Here is a 19,074-nt window from a genome sequence, read left to right as displayed (position 1 = left end):
CGCCCCGTCCCCAGTAAAAGAGGGAGGGTGGGGGTTAGTATAAGACCACCCACATGGGCAAAGGGCCACAGTCCAATATCCACACTAGAAATATCACTTAGGAAGCATGCGCAGCATGCCCAATATAGGACTTCAGTCTAAGTGATATTGCCAGAGTGGATATTGGAACAGAGCCCATGGCTAAAAGTCATAATGGTATCGCATGCATCATATGTACACTCTTAACTCACACCTGCATGAATTATCACCACTTCGTCACTGGTGCTGAATCTTCAAACTGTTTTTGTAAATTGGCAAAAAAAAAAGTGACTGTTTGCTATCGCGGCTGTTGCCCGAATATCACAAGGAAAAAAGGTGGTTGTGTCATATCTGTATTAGCTACCATGGTCAAGAACATATCAGTACCGGACCGCATTTCCGTATGGGTGTGTCTAGACAGGGCTGAGGTGGTGACTTACATCCAAGGCGTGATCCGCTCCCTCTCCTCCTCCCGCTACCCCCGTTCCTCCTGGACCCCCCTGGCCGAACGAGCCCTCCGCCTGTAGCCGGGCATTCTGGGTATTGGAGTTCCGCTGCTGCTGCATCTGTCCGCCAACGCTGCTTCCGAGACTCTGGTTACCGTGGACACCCTGCTGGTGCTGCTGCTGTTGTTGCTGCAGGGCATTATGGGAAGGGTCCATACGGCCAGAATGGGACATCTGATGGTGAGAGAAAGAGGTAGAGAGAGACAGGAGAGCGACCAAGAGAGTGATAGGAAGGGGGGGATAAAGGGAAGAAAAAGAGACGATATCGAGTTTCACATTGTATGACGTTACATGGAGGTTACGTTCACCGCTGAACAGTTGTGAACGCGTTCAAAATGGTGCAACAAAGTGCAATCCTGTTCGACTCCAATGTGTGTGTGTGTGTGTGTGTGTGTGTGAGAGAGAGAGAAGTGAAGAGAGGGAATGGTGGACATTTTGTGTTCCTCTAAAAAGCTTTCTTGTACAACTGAGCGCCTGTGTGTGTAAGAGGGTGTGTGGGATGAGTGTAAATGCTGTCTCCTCCAGGCCCAGTCAAAAGGCTCTTTACTGTGCATATAAGAGCAAGGGCATGACGGTCACTCTTACACAACTAACATAGATGAATACATCACTTAAAAACAACACAGTAAGTGGCTTCAGGAAAAACTCATGTAAATAACATGGTCAATCAGCTGATGCTTTTATCACAAAGTCACTTATGGTGAAGACAGACACACAATCTTTGCTTTAAACAACTGTGCCACTGGAACCAAATTAAGACAAAATGTCTCTGACTGTCCTTGACACCGTAATGGTTGGATCCCAAATGGCACCCTTTTCCCTATACAGTGCACTACTTTTGACCAGGGCCATAGACCTCTGGTTAAAAGTAGTGTACTTTTGGGAATAGGGTGCCATTTGGGACATAAACAATGTGAGTAATTGGAAGCACGAGACGGTAATCTGATATGGGACACATTCCTAGGAGTAACTACATTACTATACTAGCGTGTGTCTACCCAATGTAAAGTGCCACTTTTACTCATTGACTGTTAGGCACTTCAAGATGCCCAATATGGTCATATTTTTAAAAAAGTGTACTATGCAAATATAAAGTATAGAGGATTCCTAAGCCCTAACAAGTGTGCATCTGATAAGGGAACAATTCTATTTAGGTTATGTGCCAGTATCCATGCAAATATATTATTTCATTCGTCTGTATAATTATATGCTTCGGTTAAGTGAATGTATCACTAGGGTTTCTTATGCACAGGATTTAAAATACCAGGTAAAGAAGTCAAATGAAGCTGAGGTACCCAAAATATTGTGGTTTGATTCACAGTCCCAACACAAGAACAAATGTGTATGTTTTACTTATTTCAGTACAGATAATTTTATTTGATAACTTAATTTGCATTTGAAATGTAACTAATTCCAAAATAAATAAAAAGATTTCAAGTGCTTGATCGAGGATGAAAATGTAGCCAATGCTTTCCGAGTACTCCAGAGTCCATTTGCACATGTTCACCATTAAACTTTAATTTTTTTAAGTGACCTACTTGGAGTCTGTGATTAGGTCTCTTTATAGAGACAAGAGAAGCCTGATGTAACAACATCAGGTGAGTACTTTGGCCCTGTATGTGTGCTCATTCCCTCCCTTTCTCTGACTAGAAATGGAATTGACCCCTGAACCGAGTCACTGTATGTGTTTCAGTTATTTCTTGTTTTTTGAACAACTAATTGACCAATGTCTGTCCAATTATTTGAATTCCATGTAGATTTTTTTATGTGAGCTAAAACTGCAGTTTCTCTAGTCATAAATCAGATCAAGCCACAACTTTGCAATGTAATAAGGGGTTTTATTCTACATAGTTTAGCGCAATAATTAACTACACCGAACAAAAATAATAATGCAACATGTAAAGTCTTGGTTCCATGTTTCATGAGCTGAAATAAAATTATTTAAATATTTTAAAATATTTAAAAACAAAGACACCAGAAATGTTCCATAAGTGCGAATTTCTCTAATTCTGCACATCCTTGTTAGTGAACATTTCTACTTTGCCAAAATAATCCATCCACCTGACATCCACCAAAATTGCCCTCACTAGAAGCCTGTGTTTCAGACATAAGGAAGTGGATGGCTGCAAACTTTCTACTTTTAAACTGGGACAAAACAGATATCTTAGTTCTTGGTCCCAAGAAACAAAAAGATCTTCTGTTGAATCTGACAATTAATCTTGATGGTTGTACAGTCGTCTCAAATGAAACTGAAGGACCTCAGCGTTACTCTGGACCCTGATCTCTCTTTTGACTAACATATCAAGACTTTCAAGGACAGCTTTTTTCCATCTACGTAACATTGCAAAAATCAGAAACTTTCTGTCCAAAATTGATGCAGAAAAATGAATCCATGCTTTTGTTACTTCTAGGTTAGACTACTGCAATGTTCTACTTTCCGGCTACCCGGATAAAACACTAAATAACCTTCAGTTAGTGCTAAATACGGCTGCTAGAATCCTGACTAGAACCAAAACATTTTATCATATTACTCCAGTGCTAGCCTCCCTACACTGGCTTCCTGTTAAGGCAAGGGCTGATTTCAAGGTTTTACTGCTAACCTACAAAGCACTACATGGGCTTGCTCTTACCCATCTCTCTGATTTAGTCCTGCCGTACATACCTACACGTACGCTACGGTCACAAGACGCAGGCCTCCTAATTGTCCCTAGAATTTCTAAGCAAACAGCTGGAGGCAGGGCTTTCTCCTATAGAGCTCCATTTTTATGGAACGGTCTGCCTACCCATGTAAGAGACGCAAACTCTGTCTCAACCTTTAAGTCTTTACTCAAGACTCATCTCTTCAGTGGGTCATATGATTGAGTGTAGTCTGGCCCAGGAGTGGGAAGGTGAACGGAAAGGCTCTGGAGCAACGAACCGCCCTTGCTGTCTTTGACTGTCCGGTTCCCCTCTTTCCACTGGGATTCTCTGCCTCTAACCCCATTACAGGGGCTGAGTCACTGGCTTACTGGTGCTCTTTAATGCCGTCCCTAGGAGGGGTGCGTCACTTGAGTGGGTTGAGTCACTGATGTGATCTTCCTGTCTGGGTTGGTGCCACTCCCTTGGGTTGTGCCGTAGCGGAGATCTTTGTGGGCTATACTCGTCCTTGTCTCAGGATGGTACGTTGGTGGTTGAAGATATCCCTCTAGTGGTGTGGGGGCTGTGCTTTGGCAAAGTGGGTGGGGTTATATCTTTCCTGTTTGTCCCCGTCCGGGGCTATCATCAGATGGGGCCACAGTGTCTCCTGACCCCTCCTGTCTCAGCCTCCAGTATTTATGCTGCAGTAGTTTGTGTCGGGGGGCTAGGGTCAGTTTGTTATATCTGGAGTACTTCTCCTGGCTTATCCGGTGTCCTGTGTGAATTTAAGTGTGCTCTCTCGAATTCTCTTCTCTCGGAGGACCTGAGCCCTAGGACCATGCCTCACATGATGACTCCTTGCTGTCCCCAGTCCACCTGGCCGTGCTGCTGCTCCAGTTTCAACTGTTCTGCCTGCGGCTATGGAATCCTGACCTGTTCACCGGACGTACTACCTGTTCCAGACCTCCTGTTTTAGACTCTCTAGAGACAGCAGGAGTGGTAGAGATACTCTTAATGATCGGCTATGAAAAGTCAACTGACATTTACTCCTGAGGTGCTGACTTGCTGCACCCTCGACAACTACTGTGATTATTATTATTTGACCATGCTGGTCATTTATGAACATTTGAACATCTTGGCCATGTTCTGTTATAATCTCCACCTGCATTGCTTGCTGTTTGGGGTTTTAGGCTGGGTTTCTGAATAGCACTTTGAGATATCATTTGATGTATGAAGGGCTATATAAATATATTAGATTTGATGTGTGGCACATCAAGAAGCTGATTAAACAGCATGATCATTCAGACTCAATCACAGACACTCTTCCTGACCGCTGCTTTGCATGACCTATCGTTGTCTCTACCTTCTTGCCCTTTGTGCCCAATAATGTTTGTACCCTGTTTTGTGCTACCATTGTGTTGTTGTGTTGTCATGTTTGCTGCCATACTATGTTGTTGTCTTAGGTCTCTCTTTATGTAGCATTGTCTCTTGTCGTGATGTGTGTTTTGTCCTATTTTTTTAATTCAATACATTTATATTTTAATAAGAATTTGTTCTTAACTGACTTAGCTAGTTAAATAAAACAGTTAAATAACAAAATACACAGGTGCACCTTGTGCTGTGGACAGTAAAAGGCCACTAAAATATTACGCTTTGTCACAACACAATGCCACAGATGTCTCAAGTTAAGGAAGTGCTCAAATTGGCAAGGTCCACCAGAGTTTCTCATTTCTCTACCATAAGCCGCCTCCGTCGTTTTAGAGGATTAGACAGTACGTCCAACCGGACTCACAACCTCAGACCACGTGTAACCACGCCAGGCCAGGGTTTCAACGTTGTGAACAGAGTGCCCCATGGTGGAGGTGGGATTCGGGTATGGGCAGGCATAAGCTACGGACAACGAACACAATTGCATTTTATCGATGGCAATTTGAATGCCAAGAGATACCGTGACGAGATCCTGAGGACCATTGTAGTGCCATTCATCCACCGCCATTACCTCATGTTTCAGCATGATAATGCACGGCCCCATGTCGCAAGGATCTGTACACAATTCCTGGAAGACGAAAATGTCGCAGTTCTTCCATGGCCTGATAAATGTGTACGACAACGTGTTCCAGTTCCCGACAATATCCAGCAACTTCGCACAGCCATTGAAGACGAGTGGGACAACATTCCACAGGCAACAATCAAAAGCCTGATCAATTCTATGCGAAGGAGATGCTGCATGAGGCAAATGGTGGTCACACCAGATACTGACTGGTTTTCTTATCCACGCCTACTAAAATAAAAATAAAAAGACGTAAATTAGGGCCTAATGCATTTATTTAAATTGACTGATTTATTGTCCCCAGCACAAGGTGCACGTGTGTAATTTATTTTATTAAGCACGTCAGTTAATAACAAATTCATATTTACAGTAAAATCTTTGAAATTGTTGCATGTTGCGTTTATATTTTTGTTCAGTGTATAATGACCATAATCCATTGTCCGCCTACTTGTCCCGTCTGTTTCTTTTACGCCTGCTACGTAAAAGAGAGAAAATATACAGCAGATAGAGATCAGTTGATTCGGGATGCATCTCTACCTGAAAATACACGATCATTTAAGCTCAAATGTAACTGAAATATATTATTAAAGTAATGTGAATAAATGATGGTTAATAAGCAGTAATAGTAATAATCACTACCATCATGGGACTTGTATTAATTGTTTTATTCTGTGTTGTAACAGCATTCAATCAACAAACATTTTTAAAAAGTGCACTTTTTTAAATAATTGAACCGACCTCAAAAAGCACTAATCGCTCAGCTCAGCACTACTGCCTGTTTATCGCTGTGAGTGTTTTCCTGTGCGTCTGTGCATTAGTGTTTTCCTGTGCGTCTGTGCATTAGTGTGTGCCTATCTGTGGGTGTGTTACCTGGTCCTGTTGGTAGATGTTAGGGGGCCCGGGGGAGGTGAAGTCTCTCAGGGTGGGAGTTCCAGGGGTGTTGGGGAAGTCAGAGAAGCCTGACTGGCTGGAGTATCCTGTGCCTGCTGGATGAACAACACAAATATAAGGACACTTTTGTGTGCATGTGTGCGCACGTGCATCTGTCTGTCTCCTCCCTACCTTGGCTGCTGTAGTCAGGTGTGTTCCTGCCCCCTGGTGGTTGACCCTGGTAGGGCGAGGCTGGTCCCAGGGCAGCGATCATCTCCATGACGCTGGGCATCATCATGTGACTGGGGCTGACCGTCCGGCAGCGTTTCAACACCGGTCCGTCTGCTTCCTCCTTTATGTGGATATCTGGTTTGACGGGCACCGGCCTCCAGCCACACACTGGGTCAATGGTGATCTCCTCATAGTCCGAACTGAGGGAAGAGGTTAGACAAGGAAGAGCAAGATAAGACAAACTGTAGACCTAATTATGGTTAAGCTAAAGAAAAACTAAATATGAACATAGTAGGGCAGGCAAAAATCAGTTGATTTTCATTCTTCCCCTCGACACCAGGTGGGTTCAATTCATTATCAGGTAGAACAGAAAACCAGCGAGCTCCGGACCTCCAGGCTCAGATTTAAATACCCATGTAGTAGCGGATTTGCAGACAGACTCTTACTTCTGTATGTATATTAGAATGCCCAGCATGTACTGGTCCACTTCTAGGCCCTCCAGTAGCGCCGTCTTACTGTGGGGGAGAGATACACATGGCCCGGATGACTAAAACAACAACAGGTCTTTGTCTACGGGAAATATAAGGCTAAAAGATGTGGAAATTGTTGCGTTAACATACTTGCACACAGGGCATCGCCAGGTCCCTCTCTCACAGTTCAACTGCAGGTACGACTCCAAGTCAAAACACTGCCGAGAGAGAGAGAGACACAGAAAGAGGTTTAGTGTGTGTGTGCGCACGTTTGTCTCTCACAATAGGTTAAGAGTGATGATATGCACGTGTGTATTTGTGCGTGTGTCTCTCACCTGTATGTTAAGAGTGATGATATGCACGTGTGTATTTGTGCGTGTGTCTCTCACCTGTATGTTAAGAGTGATGATATGCACGTGTGTATTTGTGCGTGTGTCTCTCACCTGTATGTTAAGAGTGATGATATGCACGTGTGTATTTGTGCGTGTGTCTCTCACCTGTATGTTAAGAGTGATGATATGCACGTGTGTATTTGTGCCTCTCACCTGTATGTGTCTACAGTCGTGTCCGCGTGCAGGCAGCTGGATGCGCCTGAAGGTGATTGGACATTTCAGGGAGACTTTGATTGCCGTCTGTTCCACACCGTCCTCTCCGTTCAGCCCTGGGGTCCCGGGGATGGTCCCGCTACTGAAGTTCCTCTTAACTGAGGAGCGGGAGAGAAAGAGAGAGAGGGAGAGGAGTAGACAAGAGAGCAGGGAAGAGAACAGGTGAGAATTGCAGTGAGAAGAAGTCTGAGAACCAACCAGCCAGTCAGACGTGTGTGTTCCACTCACTCTTAGTGACACAGTGCTCTGCAGGCAGTAGTCTCTTCTTCATTAATCCCTGAAGAACCGAGCGTACTGACGGCCTGTGGACCAGCTGCAACACAAACAGGTGGGACTAGAGAGGGTGAGAGAGAGAGAGAGAGAGAGAGAGAGAGAGAGAGAGAGAGAGAGAGAGAGAGAGAGAGAGAGAGAGAGAGAGAGAGAAATTGGATTACAAACTAGTAAATATGTCCTTTTCAGGACAAGATAAAGATATGGGAAAGAGGTGATATTTTGGTTGCTATCAAAGACCAGAACCAGATGAAGACTTAACAAAACATCATTATACAACCAGCACGCAACCAGACAAGGACTTCATCAAGCATTTTTGCCTGTATGGTTTTACTTACGCAGCAGCAGGCGGTGACAGTGATTTGGATGGTGTTGCGTCCCGGCTGACACACCTGCTTGAGGTAGAGGGGCTTGTGGGACGTCTTGTTGTCGCCCCTCTCGATGGTGAGCGGTGTGGCGTTCACACTCACCTGTAAGCAAGGACCAGACACCTACATGACAGACAGGTGAATGGAGGGTCGGCTAACACGCTAGTCACAGTCACACTGGGCTCAGAGTAGGAGTTCTGACCTAGGATCAGCCTCCCGTCCCCGTCCATATAATCTTATTTGTTATGATTCAAAAGGCACAATTAATCCTAGATCAGCACTTCTACTCGAGGCGCTTTGTGAATACAGGCCCTGGGCCACCTTTAGCATAGGGTGCAATATTGTGGAATGTTCAGATAGAAATACGTTGTGTAGAAAAGACATGCAGAATGGAGATGTAGAGTTTATTATATTTTATCTTTATTTAACTAGGCAAGTCAGTTAAGAACAAACTCTTATTTTCAATGACGGCCTAGGAACACTGCCTGTTCAGGTGCAGAACGACAGATTTGTACCTTGTCAGCTCGGGGATTTGAACTTGCAACCTTCCAGTTACTAGTCCAACGCTCTAACCACTAGGCTACCCTGCCGCCCTCAGTTCTATTGATGGGATTGATCCTCTGTACAGCACTTTGATATATCAGCTGATGTAAGGGCTATATAAATACATTTGTTTTCAACCTAAATCGTTCAGCATGTTGCACCCTCCTGAACGCAACCCTGTCTAGCCAATAGAGTGCTCAACTGGCTAGCCAATGAAGTGCTCAACTGGCTAGCCAATGAAGTGCTCAACTGGCTAGCCAATGAAGTGCTCAACTGGCTAGCCAATGAAGTGCTCAACTGGCTAGCCAATGAAGTGCTCAACTGGCTAGCCAATGAAGTGCTCAACTGGCTAGCCAATGAAGTGCTCAACTGGCTAGCCAATGAAGTGCTCAACTGGCTAGCCAATGAAGTGCTCAACTGGCTAGCCAATGAAGTGCTCAACTGGCTAGCCAATGAAGTGCTCAACTGGCTAGCCAATGAAGTGCTCAACTGGCTAGCCAATGAAGTGCTCAACTGGCTAGCCAATGAAGTGCTCAACTGGCTAGCCAATGAAGTGCTCAACTGGCTAGCCAATGAAGTGCTCAACTGGCTAGCCAATGAAGTGCTCAACTGGCTAGCCAATGAAGTGCTCAACTGGCTAGCCAATGAAGTGCTCAACTGGCTAGCCAATGAAGTGCTCAACTGGCTAGCCAATGAAGTGCTCAACTGGCTAGCCAATGAAGTGCTCAACTGGCTAGCCAATGAAGTACTCAACTGGCTAGCCAATGAAGTACTCAACTGGCTAGCCAATGAAGTACTCAACTGGCTAGCCAATCACGTTCATAGTCATCACCTTGCTAACCCAGATATAAGGCTGGCTCTCCAGTAGTTTTAAAGGCTTCATGACTTCACCACCTGTATAGAGGACTCCACACAGAGATGTCAGTGCATGGTGGAATTTGTGACTTTACGCAAGAGAGCAGTGAGAGCACTTGGGGGAGTGTAAACCCAGCCTAACCCATTGTGATAGGGGGGTGTGTAAATGCACAAAGATCCGGTTGTATGTCCCCCCCCAAAAAATACATCTAAACCCACATCTTGGGAAAGTTCTGTAATATTGTGTTGTGTGTGTGTGTGTGTGTGTGTGTGTGTGTGTGTGTGTGTGTGTGTGTGTGTGTGTGTGTGTGTGTGTGTGTGTGTGTGTGTGTGTGTGTGTGTGTGTGTGTGTGTGAGTGGGTACCTGTAAGTGTGATTGTACCTGTACGGAGGCGGGCCAGTTAGTGTTCATCTGTCTGTCCTCATGGTGATAACACTTAAACTGCAGCTCCAGGTCAGGCCTAGAGGGCACACATGCAGTCAACAGATCCACACAGGCAGACACATGAAAACACACACAGAAACACACAGACACCAGAATCGGCGATTAATAAATATGGAATAACGTCCAAACTATGGTATTAAAACACTGGATCACGTCACAGTAACTGCTGCTTTGATTGGCTGAGTCGGTGGGCTCGGACCTCATCATGAGGGTCTTGTAGACGGAGTCTCGCAGCTGGAAGGCATGGTTGCTGACCGCCAGGTTATGCTCCAATCGGAACGGCTCAAGCACCACGCCGTCGCGCACCGGGAAGGTCAGACGCAGGTCGTCGCTAGGGTTACCTGGAGGGGAGGGGAGATGAGAGTATTTAAAGTACGCATTCGGCCCAGGGTCCTCTACATTAGGGAATGCAACAACAAAATGTCCCTTCCCAGTCGCCCAGGGTCCTCTACATTAGGGAATGCAACAACACAATGTCCCTTCCCAGTCGCCCAGGGTCCTCTACATTAGGGAATGCAACAACACAATGTCCCTTCCCTTCCCAGTCGCCCAGGGTCCTCTACATTAGGGAATGCAACAACACAATGATTTCTTATTGGACAAGTCCCGTTTCAGTCCTTTTTTCTTCCATTTGCCGTCTAATGAACACGACTCCGGTCTGACTCCGGTCCCTATATACATTTCTCTTCAGTTCGTATCGCGGAAGTTCAGCGTTACAGCGCCATTGAAATTGAAATGTTCCCTCGTCAGGGGATACTGCATTCACGGTAAACGCTGCATATGTCATCTCAAGTGGGGGGGGGGGGGTGACGTTTACATTTCTCCAGCGCGACCTGTACCGCTTCAGGAAGTTGATGTTGGGCTTGACGACCTGTACCGCTTCAGGAAGTTGATGTTGGGCTTGACGACCTGTACCGCTTCAGGAAGTTGATGTTGGGCTTGACGACCTGTACCGCTTCAGGAAGTTGATGTTGGGCTTGACGACCTGTACCGCTTCAGGAAGTTGATGTTGGGCTTGACGACCTGTACCGCTTCAGGAAGTTGATGTTGGGCTTGACGACCTGTACCGCTTCAGGAAGTTGATGTTGGGCTTGACGACCTGTACCGCTTCAGGAAGTTGATGTTGGGCTTGACGACCTGTACCGCTTCAGGGAGTTGATGTTGGGCTTGACGACCTGTACCGCTTCAGGAAGTTGATGTTGGCCTTGACGACCTGTACCGCTTCAGGAAGTTGATGTTGGGCTTGACGACCTGTACCGCTTCAGGAAGTTGATGTTGGGCGTGACGACCTGTACCGCTTCAGGGAGTTGATGTTGGGCTTGACGACCTGTACCGCTTCAGGGAGTTGATGTTGGGCTTGACGACCTGTACCGCTTCAGGAAGTTGATGTTGGGCTTGACGACCTGTACCGCTTCAGGAAGTTGATGTTGGGCTTGACGACCTGTACCGCTTCAGGGAGTTGATGTTGGGCTTGACGACCTGTACCGCTTCAGGGAGTTGATGTTGGGCTTGACGACCTGTACCGCTTCAGGGAGTTGATGTTGGGCTTGATGACCTGTACCGCTTCAGGAAGTTGATGTTGGGCTTGACGTCCTGTAACGCTTCAGGAAGTTGATGTTGGGCTTGACGACCTGTACCGCTTCAGGAAGTTGATGTTGGGCTTGACGACCTGTACCGCTTCAGGAAGTTGATGTTGGGCTTGACGACCTGTAACGCTTCAGCGATACAGGTTGAATAGAGCCTTTCATAAAGGAGGGTTGAAGTAAGTGGGTCTCACCAGTGGGGGGCTGAAGGGAGTTGACGTCGGGGCCTTGGGGGAGGTAGGGGGGCTTAGTGTCTGGTCCTGGCCCACCGGGGGAGAGGTAGGGGGGCATGCTGCCCGGAGTCATGGGAGGGGTGGGGTTACCACCCAGAGGAGAACTGGGGTACCCCGGCATCACCCGGCTACCCTGCTGAAAGAGGGAGGGAGGGAGAGAGAATTTGAAACATAGAAAAACATCATCCTATATAAGGTCTGGGCCACAAAGACGTACGGACACATGAAATTGTACATGAATTAATCAATTGTCGGTTTTTGTCTATCAAAAGTTCTCCAGTTAACCATTTTCGGACATGTTACATTCGGCATGAGGGCAGACATAGTTTGTTTGACGGACAATCATCTCCGTCCATTATAAGTCAACGGATGTCAACATTTGTATCAATCCGTAATTTGCGGACACAAAAACCCCGTGTGGCCATTTGGGTCCACAAATTACAATACATTTGCAAAGGACCCCCAAAATCACAAAGGTCATACAGACGCCTGGACAATGTCATGGAAACAAAAAGCAAAATCTCCTCCACACTGCCAAGGCACGCACACACACACACACCAGGTTGGCTTACCGCATTGACAGCAGCCTGTGTGAAGGCATTGTAGCCTCCTGATGCTCCTGGTGGTATGTTACCCTGCTGCCCATTATACTGCTGCTCCTGCTGAGAACACACACACACACACACACACACACACACACACACACACACACACACACACACACACACACACATTACCAGGCTAAACTGATCCTAGATCAGCACTCCTATTCTGAGACGCTTTGTGAATACAGGCCCTGGTTAGATTTGATGCTAGATCTACACTACAAACATGTCAGGGAGAAGTCTCTTTGGAGCCGGGTTCATACTGGCAGTGTGTTAAAAAGCTTATAATCCTTTGAAATACACATTCATAGCTTAACGCTGCAATCAGCAGTACGAAACAATAAAGCATTTTTTGTTAAAAGCTGAGGGCTGGAGAAATATAACCACTCAAATTCACAGACAGCGCTATAGATGCAAGGACTGACCATCCATGACATCAAAATGATAGTTTTAACCAAGTTTTGAGGATATATAGTGTTTGTTTACATTTGCTTTTTTTATAGACATTAGAGTAAAACAAGTTTATATTTTGAGTTTTGATGGGGTACAAAAGTTGAACTAAGACCGTGGAGCATTTAGAAGTTATGTTCTTCAAGAAACAAATGTTTTTTAAGTATGTAGCAACTGCTGATTACTCCTTTAACTAGTGTTTGTGGTCTCCCTGCTTACCTTGTAGTACTGCGCAGGATTGGGTGGACCTTGCTGGTACTGCCCCATCGGGGGCATACGCTGGCTGGGGTGGTACGAGGGGGACTGGGGCTGGTGCTGCTGGGGGCCAGGGGGATACTGGAGGGGCTGGCCACTGTGGTACGGAGACATCCCCCCTGAACCATACTGCTGCTGCCTGGGAAACCCTGGGGGAGGGACGGAGGAGAGATGGAAGGGATGAGTGTGTGGCAACTAGTAAACAATTTATGTGAAGTGTGTTCGTGTGTTTGCAAGCACCCATGTGTTTTCCAGCTCTGTACCTCTGATTGGTAGGGGCGTTTGAGCCCTTGTTGTTGGCCTCCTGGGTAGCCTGGGTGTTGCTGGGGCATCCTCTGGCCCTGAGCCTGGGAGGGGTGCGAAGGGTACACCATGCCCCCCATGGAGGGGTGCTGCCCGGGCCGGGATTGGACCATCCCACTGGGGCTCATGCCCGGGGGGCCGCGGGGGCCACCCTGCTGGGGGCCCTGGTGGGAAAGGAACTGGGTACTGTAGGAGGGGCCTCCACCCATCTAAAGAGAGAAAAGAGGAGAAGAGGGGAGAGAGGCTAGATGCTATAAAAATGCAGAGCAAACACACCCAGTGGCAGAATTGGTGTTCGAATTGAAGTCAGTTAATTCAGGAAGTAAACAGAAATTCCAATTCAAATATAGAAAAAAGTACATATATTTTCAATTCATTCTCAAACTGAAAAGGAGGAGCTATTTATTTGAAATGTGTTAGCATTTTTACATGAAAATCATGTGTGACTTCAATGAGAATTGACACCAACCCTGATACACAAAACTGTGTCAGGGAGAGGAAAAGATGGAAGACTCCTTATAGGATTTACAGTGTGGTTTCTCTTCCTAGAGACAGAGACGTGTAAACAGTCTGCTAGAAAAGACTTATGTTCTCTCTCTAATCAAAGCCATGTCCCTGGAGTCTGAAGTGTGTGTGTGTGTGTGTGTGTGTGTGTGTGTGTGTGTGTGTGTGTGTGTGTGTGTGTGTGTGTGTGTGTGTGTGTGTGTGTGTGTGTGTGTGTGTGTGTGTGTGTGTGTGTGTGTGTGTGTGTGTGTGTGTGTGTGTGTGTGTGTGTGTGTGCGCTAGTGCATGATATCAGCCAAATGTTGTGGTCTTGTCGATAATTTGGGGTTTATCATCCCAACAATAACACGCACACACACACACACACACACGGCGGCTTAGCCGCATACCTGGCCATAGTTCAGTTCCTGGTTCTGCTTCTCCTGGATGGCAGCAACAGTAGCCGTAGCAGTGGCGGTCGCCGTGGCAGCTGCAGCAGCAACCGCGGCGGCAGCAGCCTGGGTGAAGTCAGAGGGAGGCCGTTGGCCCATACCTCCTCCGCCACCACCATTATTAGAGTAACTAAAATACACAGACAGAGAGATAGAATTATTTTGGAACTCACTCCCAAGGTCAAGCACTATAAACAATGGCATTTCCTTGATTCCTTGAGTCCTCTCTCCTCGCCTCCTTTTCCAGACCCATTGGATGAGAAGGTCAGAAGGGAAAGACCTCAGCTTCTCAACGAATGGTTTTGGGAAAGGATGCAAATTGAGAGAACGTAAGGAATGAATTAAATGCAATTGACATTATCCCCATGTGCCCGACTGAATGGAGCCCTGGGTTGTTTTCATTCAGGCTATGAAAATGAACAACTTTAGCAAAATTGTTTGCAAACAAAAATGTGCGTTTCTTATATACAGTTGAAGTCGGAAGTTTACATACACTTAGGTTGGAGTTTTTCAACCACTCGGCAAGTCAGTAGGACATCTACTTTCTGCATGAAACAAGTCCTTTTTCTAACAATTGTTTAAAGACAGATTATTTCACTGTATCACAATTCCAGTGGATCAGAAGTTTACATATATTAAGTTGACTGTGCCTTTAAACAGCTTGGAAAATTCCAGAAAATTATGTCATGGCTTTATAGAGGCTTCTGATAGGCTAATTGACATCATTTGAGTCAATCGGAGGTGTACCTGTGGATGTATTTCAAGGCCAATCTCTTTGCTTGACATCATGGGAAAATCAAAAGAAATCAGCCAAGACCTCAGAAAAATAGTTGTAGACCTCCACAAGTCTGGTTCATCCTTGGCAGCAATTTCCAAACGCCTGAATGTACCACGTTCATCTGTACCAACAATATTACGCAAGTATAAACACCATGGGACCACACAGCCGTCATACAGCTCAGGAAGGAGACGCGTTCTGTCTCCTAGAGATGAACGCACTTTGGTGTGAAAAGTGCAAATCAATCCCAGAACAACAGCAAAGGACCTTGTGAAGATGCTGGAGGAAACAGGTACAAAAGTATCTATATCCACAGTAAAACGAGTCCTATATCGACATAACCTGAAAGGCCACTCAGCAAGGAAGAAGCCACTGCTTCAAAACCGCCAAAAGGGTGAGGTTTGCAAGCCGAAGAACACCATCCCAACCATGAAGCACACGTGGGTGGCAGCATCATGTTGTGGGGGTGCTTTTCTGCAGGAGGGACTGGTGCACTTCACAAAATAAATGGTAGGACAATTGTGTGGATATATTGAAGCAACATCTCAAGACATCAGTTAGGAAGTTATAGATTGCTTGCAAATGGGACTTCCAAATGGACAATGACCCAAGCATACTTCCAAAGTTGTAGCTTAAGGACAACAAAGTCAAGGTATTGGAGTGGCCATCACAAAGCCCTGACCTCAATCCTATAGAACATTTGTTGGCAGAACTGAAAAAGCATGTGCGAACAAGGAGGCCTACAAACCTGACTCAGTTACACCAGATCTGTCAGGAGGAATGGGCCAAAATTCACCCAACTTATTGTGGGTAGCTTGTGGAAGGCTACCCGTAACATTTGACCCAAGTTAAACTATTTAATGGCAATGCTACCAAATACTAATTGAGTGTATGTAAACTTCTGACCCACTGGGAATGTGATGAAATAAATAAATCTCTCTACTATTATTCTGACATTTCACATTCTTAAAATAAAGTGGTGATGCCAACTGACCTAAGACAGGGAATTTTTACTCTGATTATAAATGTCAGGACATGTGAAAAAACGAGTTTAAATGTATTTGGCTAAGGTGTATGTAAACTTCTGACTTCAACTGTATGTTCAAGTAGTCTGACCCTCTTTCAGTCCATTTTCTACCATTTTGTGCCTAGTGAACACTTCCCAGGTAGTAAGTCTACATTTCACTCTGTTTGGTGCCCAATAAACAGTGAACATATACCACAAAAACAAGTCAAAAGATGTTTACCTCTGTCCATATGGCGGTGCTTGGTTATAGGCGGTGTTGGGGCGGCCGTAAAGGCCTGGTTGTCCGTAGCCCTTATCACCGTAGCTCTGGTACTGGTGGCTCATGCCGGGACTCATCCCCCCACCTCCACCGCTGCTCTGCATCATGTGCCCTCCAGAGTTCCCGCCCGGACCCATGGGCGCTCCAAACACCTAGACGGGGAAACACAGAAAGTGGACAGAAAGTGAGGTAGTGGAAACAGTAAAGTGTTAGAGAAGAAGAAAAAGGCCATGTGACGTCCCAGACTGTCTGCTTTACATATAATAAATGTCATGTCATATATTGCAATACCATTGATGCAGATTCTGATAGTTATACACTTCATTCAGGCCTTGTGAGTTTTGGTGCACAGCTGCTATGTAGGCAACCTGGAACGTGGCAAAAGATATTTGCTCTCCTTGATAAATCAAGGTTACATAAATAGATGGACTGGTTGAAAGGAGGGGATGATAGAATGATGGATTAGAGACAGTTATGAAGGATGGATGAGAGAAAGGAAGGATGAGAGCCATGATTGACTGGTTGTTACCTGGCTGTGCGAGGGATTGGTCACGCCCCAGACGGTAGTTACCACGGAGAGTGCTCCTGGCTGTTGATTGGTGCCTTGTTGCCAGGAGGCAGAGTCATACAGGAAGTTACCGTCACTAAGGAAGATAGAGCCAGGAAGCAAAGGCATTATGGGATGGATTCATGTACAGCAGTAGGGTGCATCTCAACAGTGAATGTGGCTTCCTCTCCATCTGCACTGATCGTGAAAGACCCGGGCCTTGTGCTTCAAGCATGTCAGAAACCAGGTGCTGATTTAGGATCAGTTTAGTCCAGATTTCAACTTTCTCTTGAAAGTGGTTTCAGTAGAAAACACTAGTATAATCCTCATCGTGTTAGTCATAGCAGACCTTAGAGTTATTTATAAATTGTCAGAAATGTCCAAATCAACTTGCCCATGTCAGTTAACGTTTTTTTTAGCCCATATATTTTGCTGTAATGTTAGTCACTCAACACATGAATACACATTAGACAATGCAAAATATATAGAATTGCAAGAAAATTTGCAACACTTTATCTGCTGGAAGGGAGGCCTGAGTGGAAAACTTTAGGAACCCCTGCATTAGAATATTTGTTTGTTGAAGAGGAAAACTAGTGGGAGTCTTTGTAAGTGTTGAATGACTTGTGCCACAGCACATCCTCAAGAGACACTACACAACATGTCCATGACAACAACAAAGCAGTCATGTAGAAACTGGTAAGGGCCCTGCTGACAAGAGGAGGCCCCTGAGTGTGTACGTGTATGTGTGTGTGTGTGTGGGGGGGGGGCTGAGGTTACCCTCCACTCCCTCAACTGAAATCACAGGACATAATCTCGCTGGTACAGGAAACCAGCGCTCCAGCAGCCATTGAGTCCCAGAGCCCAGCTAATAGCGAGAGAGGTGAAAGCCAACCAGAAGACAACTAGCGATTTGTCTGAGGACAATGCACTCAGCACTTCCTCTCGGAGTCATTCAGAGAGTGTGTGTGTGTACCTGTGCGGAGTGGGAGGCAGACCGGGTTTCATGGAGTTGAGGGGGTTCATCGGAGGAACGGGGGGGGGGATCAACGAGACCCTGACAGGCAGCCTGAGAGAGAGAGAAGTATTGAAACGGTATGTTGTGTTCTTATTATTTTAATCGTGCAATTATTCATTATGCCATGTATTATCATGTTCTTGTTATCATGTAAATAAAGCTGATCAAATCGACTCATGGCATTGAACTGAAGCAGTGACTTCACCACCATCATAGCTACACACACATGCTTACCTTCCTCTCCCCTTTAGCTTCTGCTCTGTGTGTATCTCGGTCTGTCTGTTGGTCTGTGTGTGAGAGAGTGAAAGAGTTAGCCTATTACTGCCTGGCATAATGGTTCTCATAGAAGGGAGGGGCAGGCAGCAGCGTCTAAATTTAGCTCTTTGATTTCTACAGGAATTCAAGAGAACAGCAAATGAAGCTGCTGCCTACACACGTAATAGCCGGCTTTTGGGCCCCCAAAAAATATATTAAGAGCTGATAAATAAAATTGACACCGCCAATTGCCAGGGAGAAGAAAATAAATCCCATTGCAAAAAATAGATTTTTGCCTATTAATTGATTGAAATACCAGTCGATGTAGTGCGAGAGCAGCAGCTACGGTTTGTTTACTGCTGGAGAATAAAACGTGCTTTTATTAGCCCCTTCATTGCGCAACAACTCTAAATGCAATCGTGTGTTAAAAACACGGATGGCCATGATTGAAGAGAGCTACTAGTTTTATTTCTCAACTGGTAATTGAAGCTCGCTTCCCATTTGCCATTCAAGTGCTTAGGCAAAGGTAGGCAGGAAGACTTCAGCTCATCACACAACACTTTGCAATGGGCTGGGGGAAGTATGCATTTTCAAAGCATACTTGTTTGAAACCTGAACGTTTTACTACACGTTATGAGGCATGGCTTTACCTTGCTTCAAAGTAGCCTAGACAAAATACAACCAAACGCGAAGGAAATGATTTTATAGGCTGGAGAATGCCATTGAAACCAGTATAGCCTATTTCTCTCATGTTCTATTGGTTTTCAAATCAACTTCCATTGTCCAGTAGCCAAAGGCACAATCCTAGTCATATTAGAAACCCATGCTCGTTGTCGCACCTTTAGAGCTCCCCTTTATCCACATTTCTAAACAGATATTTTAATCTCAGTCTCATGAAACAGCTCGCATGGTGCCGTGCGCTTTTGACAAAGTTGTCCCGCTAATTGCATTATGGAACTAACATTTATGCGTAGCCAATTTA

The 19,074-nt window shown here is 45.6% G+C and overlaps 1 protein-coding gene across 1 annotated transcript in view; it reads right to left on the bottom strand.

The window, feature by feature from the left end:
- LOC124006807 (zinc finger MIZ domain-containing protein 2-like) overlaps positions 1–19,074 on the bottom strand; it is a 40,907-nt gene that overhangs the window by 2,167 nt on the left and 19,666 nt on the right. Inside the window, exons 2-20 of the mRNA XM_046316974.1 lie at positions 18,072–18,124; positions 17,796–17,888; positions 16,805–16,919; positions 16,237–16,427; positions 14,170–14,341; positions 13,238–13,485; positions 12,938–13,124; positions 12,236–12,322; positions 11,625–11,799; positions 10,047–10,188; positions 9,785–9,863; positions 7,975–8,127; positions 7,595–7,700; positions 7,307–7,464; positions 6,912–6,979; positions 6,738–6,806; positions 6,253–6,491; positions 6,061–6,176; positions 459–698 (exon numbers count right to left, since the gene is read on the bottom strand). Of these exons, the coding sequence (XP_046172930.1) occupies positions 459–698; positions 6,061–6,176; positions 6,253–6,491; positions 6,738–6,806; positions 6,912–6,979; positions 7,307–7,464; positions 7,595–7,700; positions 7,975–8,127; positions 9,785–9,863; positions 10,047–10,188; positions 11,625–11,799; positions 12,236–12,322; positions 12,938–13,124; positions 13,238–13,485; positions 14,170–14,341; positions 16,237–16,427; positions 16,805–16,919; positions 17,796–17,845 (2,595 nt within the window). The 5' untranslated portion in view covers positions 17,846–17,888; positions 18,072–18,124. The remainder of the gene's footprint in view (positions 1–458; positions 699–6,060; positions 6,177–6,252; positions 6,492–6,737; positions 6,807–6,911; positions 6,980–7,306; positions 7,465–7,594; positions 7,701–7,974; positions 8,128–9,784; positions 9,864–10,046; positions 10,189–11,624; positions 11,800–12,235; positions 12,323–12,937; positions 13,125–13,237; positions 13,486–14,169; positions 14,342–16,236; positions 16,428–16,804; positions 16,920–17,795; positions 17,889–18,071; positions 18,125–19,074) is intronic.

Source organism: Oncorhynchus gorbuscha, linkage group LG20, assembly GCF_021184085.1.
Source record: "Oncorhynchus gorbuscha isolate QuinsamMale2020 ecotype Even-year linkage group LG20, OgorEven_v1.0, whole genome shotgun sequence".
Taxonomy (NCBI): Eukaryota; Metazoa; Chordata; class Actinopteri; order Salmoniformes; family Salmonidae; genus Oncorhynchus; species Oncorhynchus gorbuscha.
The sequence above is the reverse complement of the archived record's forward strand: the minus strand, read 5'-3'. Positions and strand labels throughout refer to the sequence as shown.